At 38.5% G+C, this 6,000-nt stretch overlaps 1 protein-coding gene across 1 annotated transcript in view; it reads left to right on the top strand.

Moving 5' to 3' along the window:
* The window catches only part of TNKS2 (tankyrase 2), a 67,254-nt gene that overhangs the window by 18,785 nt on the left and 42,469 nt on the right, over positions 1–6,000 (top strand). The window contains exons 4-7 of the mRNA XM_021714539.1: positions 1,177–1,213; positions 1,384–1,459; positions 1,845–1,939; positions 4,388–4,454. Coding sequence (XP_021570214.1) covers positions 1,403–1,459; positions 1,845–1,939; positions 4,388–4,454 — 219 coding nt within the window. The 5' untranslated portion in view covers positions 1,177–1,213; positions 1,384–1,402. The remainder of the gene's footprint in view (positions 1–1,176; positions 1,214–1,383; positions 1,460–1,844; positions 1,940–4,387; positions 4,455–6,000) is intronic.

The raw sequence follows: 6,000 nt of genomic DNA, 5'->3' as shown, positions 1-6,000 counted from the left end.
AGGCTGCTGTGGCCAGGAACGGCCACTGCACTCCAGTCTGGGCGACAGAGTGAGACTCCAACTCAAAAAATAATAATTCCGAGTGGCCGGAATTACAGGCATGTGCTACCATGCCCGGCTGATTTTTTGATTTATTGTAGAGATGAGGTCTCATTGCCCAGGCAGGTCTCAAACCTCCGGGCTCAGGCAATCCACTCACCTCAGCCTCCCAAAGGCACGGGATTACAGGCTGAGCCACCGAGCCCGGCAAGTTACATATTATTAATGTGGGAGGAAGAAAACAAGACTGCATTGTCTACTTCAATAGAAAAACACCAGGTGGAAGATATCAAACGAATTGCTATTGCACAACATGTGTCAATGAACCTGCAATTCAAGTCAGTGACTGTTTCACATATTACCGCACATTAGAAAAATATAAGCTATAAAATTTTTATTTTTGTCATAAATAAGTTTCTCGGTGTCCAAAATTCCATTATATGCCAAATACCATTACAATAAAATTATTGGTTCCAGCACTATACTATTTAATATGAAGTGATTCGTTTTTCACTATTCCCTTAAAAAGTGCAATCAGGTTGCTGGGAGGTGATCCACGAGATGTCTTCAAGTGCAGAGGGTTAAAGTAGCATTAAATAAAAATGATCTTAGTATTGGAAATTTTTCTAGATTCATAAAGATGTTAATGATTATATTTAATCAGTGATGCAATAGATCTGTCATTTCTTTAATGTTGGTATATTGGGTTTTGTTTGTTTTGTTGGGGTTTTAATGAAATTGTATATATATTTTGTTTGTTCTAGAAATAACATACTCATTTTAGGAAATTTGAAGGGAAAAAAAGTAAAGGAAAAGCTTAACCAATAACCCAAAGTAGACTGTTAATATTTGGGTATATTACCATCTAAGTTTTTATTTTTCTATGCATATTATTTTATATAGTTGGGATACACTTCATTATGTAACACTGAATAATTCTTTTTTAAATTTTTATAACACAGATATTCTATGTTCTTCTTTTAAGTTATTTTAAAACTATATACATGATACTCTGTTAGTGAACCACTTTATTGGAAATTTATTTTCAAATGTATCTGTAGTTCAGGGAGCATGTTTTTGCATAAAACTGCCCTTAGTTTTTTAAAACTTCTGCATATTTGTTTTCCTAATTCACAGGTGAATATAAGAAAGATGAACTCTTGGAAAGTGCCAGGTATGTACTAATGCTATAAATATGTAACATGAATATTTCATCATTAAGATTTTTTTTATAGTAAAGCAGCCTTTAAAAGAGCATGATTTTTTTTTTCATGGTCACAGTGTATATCTTGAGGAAGATCTGATAAAGAATATAAATTGCTAATGCATTTTTTTGTGTTCTAGGAGTGGCAATGAAGAAAAAATGATGGCTCTGCTTACACCATTAAATGTCAACTGTCACGCAAGTGATGGCAGAAAGGTACTTCCTTTCTCAACTGAGTTTGTGCTTATCCCCTGGTAACATGAATATGCATTTATCTTATTAGAAATTAAAATATATCTGCAAAGAATGCTCATGTTTTCTTTTAAGCAATATCTCAGATTAATTCTTAGTAAACTTAGTAAAACCTTTTGATAATAAACACTTAGTTTTTTAATTGCTGTGTGCAGTAGTGGCCTTATAAAGTATTGTGCTACACCTTTAGTATGTATGTTGAATTTTGTAAAAACCAAATTGATAACTATTTATTTAGACAATGAAGTTATAGTTGACTTTTCTGTTTTTGTATTTGAGTCTTCACCTTTTCACACATTTTATTTAGCCATTATTTGAATTTCATTAATTTATTTGGTTGATATTTCAGTCAACTCCGTTGCATTTGGCAGCAGGATACAACAGAGTAAAGATTGTACAGCTGTTATTGCAACATGGAGCTGATGTCCATGCTAAAGATAAAGGGTAAGCATTTGAACAAAACAAGGACTTAAATGTTACTGTCCTTATGACAATCTTTCTAACCTTATAAAATCACATTTTTTAACGAAACAGTATTAATATTTATTGAGCTTTTGCAATATGTTTTTTGCTGTGAGGACACAGGGAATTTAAAAACCTTAGATCCAGCCGGGCTCGGTGGCTCAGCCTGTAATCCCGCGCCTTTGGGAGGCTGAGGTGAGTGGATTGCCTGAGCCCGCCGGTTCGAGACCCGCCTGGGCAGGCGAGACCTCATCTCTACAATAAGATCAAAAAATTAGCTGGGCGTGGTAGCGCGCACCTGTAATTCCGGCTACTCGGAAGGCTGAGGCGGAAGGATCGCCAGAGCCCAGCAGGTTGAGGCTGCGGTCGCTGGGAGCGGCCACTGCCCTCCAGTCTGGGCGACAGAGTGAGACTCCAACTCAAAAAAAAAAAAAAAAAAAAAAGCCCTTAGATCCATCTCTCATTGGGTTTACATCACACTTTAGGGATCATGAGAAGATACCTAAAAGTACAAGGAGATTTCTGCCAAGTGCTGGATTTAAATAGAGAGGGATAGTACTACAGGACTTTCCAGGTGGGAGCTGTCAATGATGACTGGAGTGGCTGGAAAATCCTTCAGAAGGAAGTGGTACTTGACCTGGACCTTAAAGGCAGATCTCAATTCAGGAAAGCAGAGAGTTTACGGAGCATTACTCTGCAAGAGAATTGGTTTAAGTGGAAGTGCTGAAGCAGATATTATAGCACATTTAAGCAAGATCTAAGACTAAATCAGCTTGACTGGAACAGATGGTTCACATGGGGAGCAATGAAGGTTAGAGAAATAGGTAGGAACCAGGTTTTAAAGGATGTGGTGTTCTAGCCTGAGGAATGCAGACTTCATTCTGTTATCTTAAGCATTTAGTGATCTGAAAAAAGGAGGATAATTATTCTAAAGGAGAGTTTTAGGACATGTATTCTGGAGCAATATGTCGCCTTGATAGGAGGAGAAGGAGGAGATTAGAGGCAAACAGAACAATCAGGAAAGGGAGCATTGTAGAGGTTCAGACATCATGAGTATCTGTAATAATGGTGGCAGAGGAAGTGGAAATGAAAGCATAGGTACAAGAGATACTACATTGTAAAAATGGATAAGATTTGTTGAGTATCTGGATGTGACGAGAGCGAAAGGAATAAGAAGAAAACTCCCTTTCAAGTTTGGAAGCTGAATGAGTTAGATCCGATGATATGCATAAGAAGTACAAGACATACAGGAGGGAAAATTATTTTGGAGGAAAACATTGAGTTCACTTTTAGAATTCTTGGTTTTATGAGCTGATGGTAGGAACGTAAGTGGGAGTATCTAGTAGATAGTTGGGAATGAAACTGGTGCTCAGGCACGTGAGGAATTATATATTCAAAAATGATAAAGAAAGCCATGAGGCTTTAAAAAGAGGACACATAGAACTAAAGGCTAAATTGTAGGTCACCATAACTTACCAGAGGCCAGCATGTGGCAATAAGTTACTGATCCCAAAGGAGGAAGAGAAGCTTACAGCTGGAAGTCAGGATTTTAAGAACTTTCTATATGGGTAGGTATAGTGGAACTATACCTACCCATATAGAAAGTTCTTCCATTCCTATCATAAAGGAATTAGGTTTCAGTTTAAGGAACTTAAAGTTTCAGAGATGAGCCAGTGTTTGAGCTGAGTCTGGAAAAGATATGTAGCTATGAACCAGACCAAGGGGGGGAGGAAAATCTATCCTACACCCTGGAAGCAGTATGCATGGACACATACAGGGAACTGCAAGTTTAGCATGTCATTATTGAAGGATAAGGCCAGAGGATGTCAGACCATTGTGTATGCCAAGTTAAGAAGTTAGAGCCATCCCTTGAAAGCACAGAGAAACCACTGAGGAGTTTAGAACAAGAAATAACCACATCAGATTTACCTTTGGAAAAGGTTGAGCTACAACTTGCAGGGTAAATTGGAGTGGGACTATTCCAATAGGGCAGGGAAGAAATTACAGGCCCAAACTAAGGCAGTGTCAATAGCAGTGGGGAAAAAAGGAAGATGGATTTGAAAGAGACTTGGGTGTTAGAATTGTTAGGATTTAGGGTTCTAATAGATGTTAATGAATTTTGTACATGTTTTTTGTTGTTGTTGTTGTTTTTTGAGTTGGAGTCTCACTCTGTCGCCCAGACTAGAGTGCAGTGGCCGCTTCCGGCCACCGCAGCCTCGACCTGCTGGGCTCCGGTGATCCTTCCGTCTCAGTCTTCCAAGTAGCTGGAACTACAGGCGCGCGCTACCATGCCCGGCTAATTTTTTTGATTTATTGTAGAGATGAGGTTTCGCCTGTGATTATTTAAAATTAGATACCTTTTAATTTATAACTTTCCCTAGGCCTAGGTAATCTGTAATAACACAGGCCTTTCCCCCCCTCTCGTTGTAGTGATCTTGTGCCATTACACAATGCCTGTTCTTATGGTCATTATGAGGTAACTGAACTTCTGGTCAAGGTTAGTTCTCTTGTACTTTTCCAATTCTTTTCTATAATTATATAAAATTACTTGAAATACATAGTATATCTGGTTTTTTTCTTAGTGTTTAGAGAAATGGAAGGAGTATTTAGAATCAAAAAATATTGGTGGTTGAGACTGGCAGCCTATAATCCTAACATTTTAGAGGGTCAAGGCGAGAGGATTCCTTGAGACCAAGATTTTGAGACCAGCCTGAGCAGCATCGTCTCTACAAAAAAGTGGCACTGCCATTTTGTGAATAGCAGATTAAGTGATTCTGTAATTTGTAGCTGAAGGTGAAGTTTCAGAATTCTGATATCAAAAAGCAATTTTTAGTGACTTGTATATTATTATAGCCACTGGTTATATTTGCAAGATTTGCCAGTTGCAATACTTGAAGTTGAAGCAGGCTCACTCAGTAGGCCTCACTTCTTCCATTATGCTCTGCAGCTGTTTAACAAACGACTTCTCAAGACTTGCAAGAAACTTCTTATTTTGACCACTGTAAGGGGGAGTAGAAGTTATATATTGTCCTTGAGAGTGGAACCTAGGTTGTATACCCAAGCCTATTTTCTTTGGTCCCTCCGTTTCTACACATTTGTCCACATCCTTGAGACTTCTGTTATCTGCAGCAAGTCTGCTCCTTCAGCACTTTCCCTCACTCTCAGCAGCCGACATGGGAAGCAAAAGACAATTGTTTCCAATGCCTCTGTGCTTTCTTTTGGGCATGTGCCACCATGGAACACATTTACTCACAGAAACAACTTTATAATAATGATTAGATACTCTGAGTAGCATATAAGCTTTTACATTTACAATGTGGCAATAGTATTACACAGGTATACTTTTGCTTTTTGTACAACTGAACCTTGAGTTCAACAGATTTTGAATGTTACCATGGATAAGAATGAAGCACCAAACAGATTGCACTGGAATGTGAAGACAACTGTTTTACTAAATAAGAATGGAGGGCTGACTAGAGGTCATCTTAGAGAGGAGGCTAGCTGAGGTGAGGGTATAGTCATCAGAGTAGTCAAGTTCAGGAAAGTCAGGAGGAAGCAAGCAGATAGGAGTGGGAATACAGACAGAGGTTCCAGGCAATGCTGAGTCAGTTGGCAATGCTTGCTGCATAGACTGGCTTACAGAAGCTGACATTTACCAGTAAGCATCCAGTAACTGCTTTCCATGACCAGTGCTAGGCATGGAAGGCAAGCAGACATGATCCCTAGACCATGTGTTCAAATAACGAAGGTCTGGTAAAAGCAAACACAAGAATAACAAGAAATTCTCTTAACTTTCTTCTTCCTCATAAATAACCCACAAATTCATAGCCTCTGTGTACAAGAAAGCAAGTGGATAGATCGATAGATCTTGCTAGAATGAAAGGGAAAAATTCTGTCAAGTAGATTCGTGATTAATTAAACCACTGTGCAGAAAGTGTTGACTGATGTTTCTTTGCTTGGATGGGTATGTTGGAACCTCTAAGGGACTGCTGCAAGGTTCTATCTTTGCCTTTGTTGTGAACATACTTTTATTGATGACTTTA

This window comes from Carlito syrichta, unplaced genomic scaffold (genome assembly GCF_000164805.1).
Source record: "Carlito syrichta isolate Samal-C Ts95f unplaced genomic scaffold, Tarsius_syrichta-2.0.1 Scaffold305661, whole genome shotgun sequence".
Classification (NCBI taxonomy): domain Eukaryota; kingdom Metazoa; phylum Chordata; class Mammalia; order Primates; family Tarsiidae; genus Carlito; species Carlito syrichta.
Note: the sequence above shows the minus strand (reverse complement) of the source record. Positions and strands in the feature narration are given on the sequence as shown.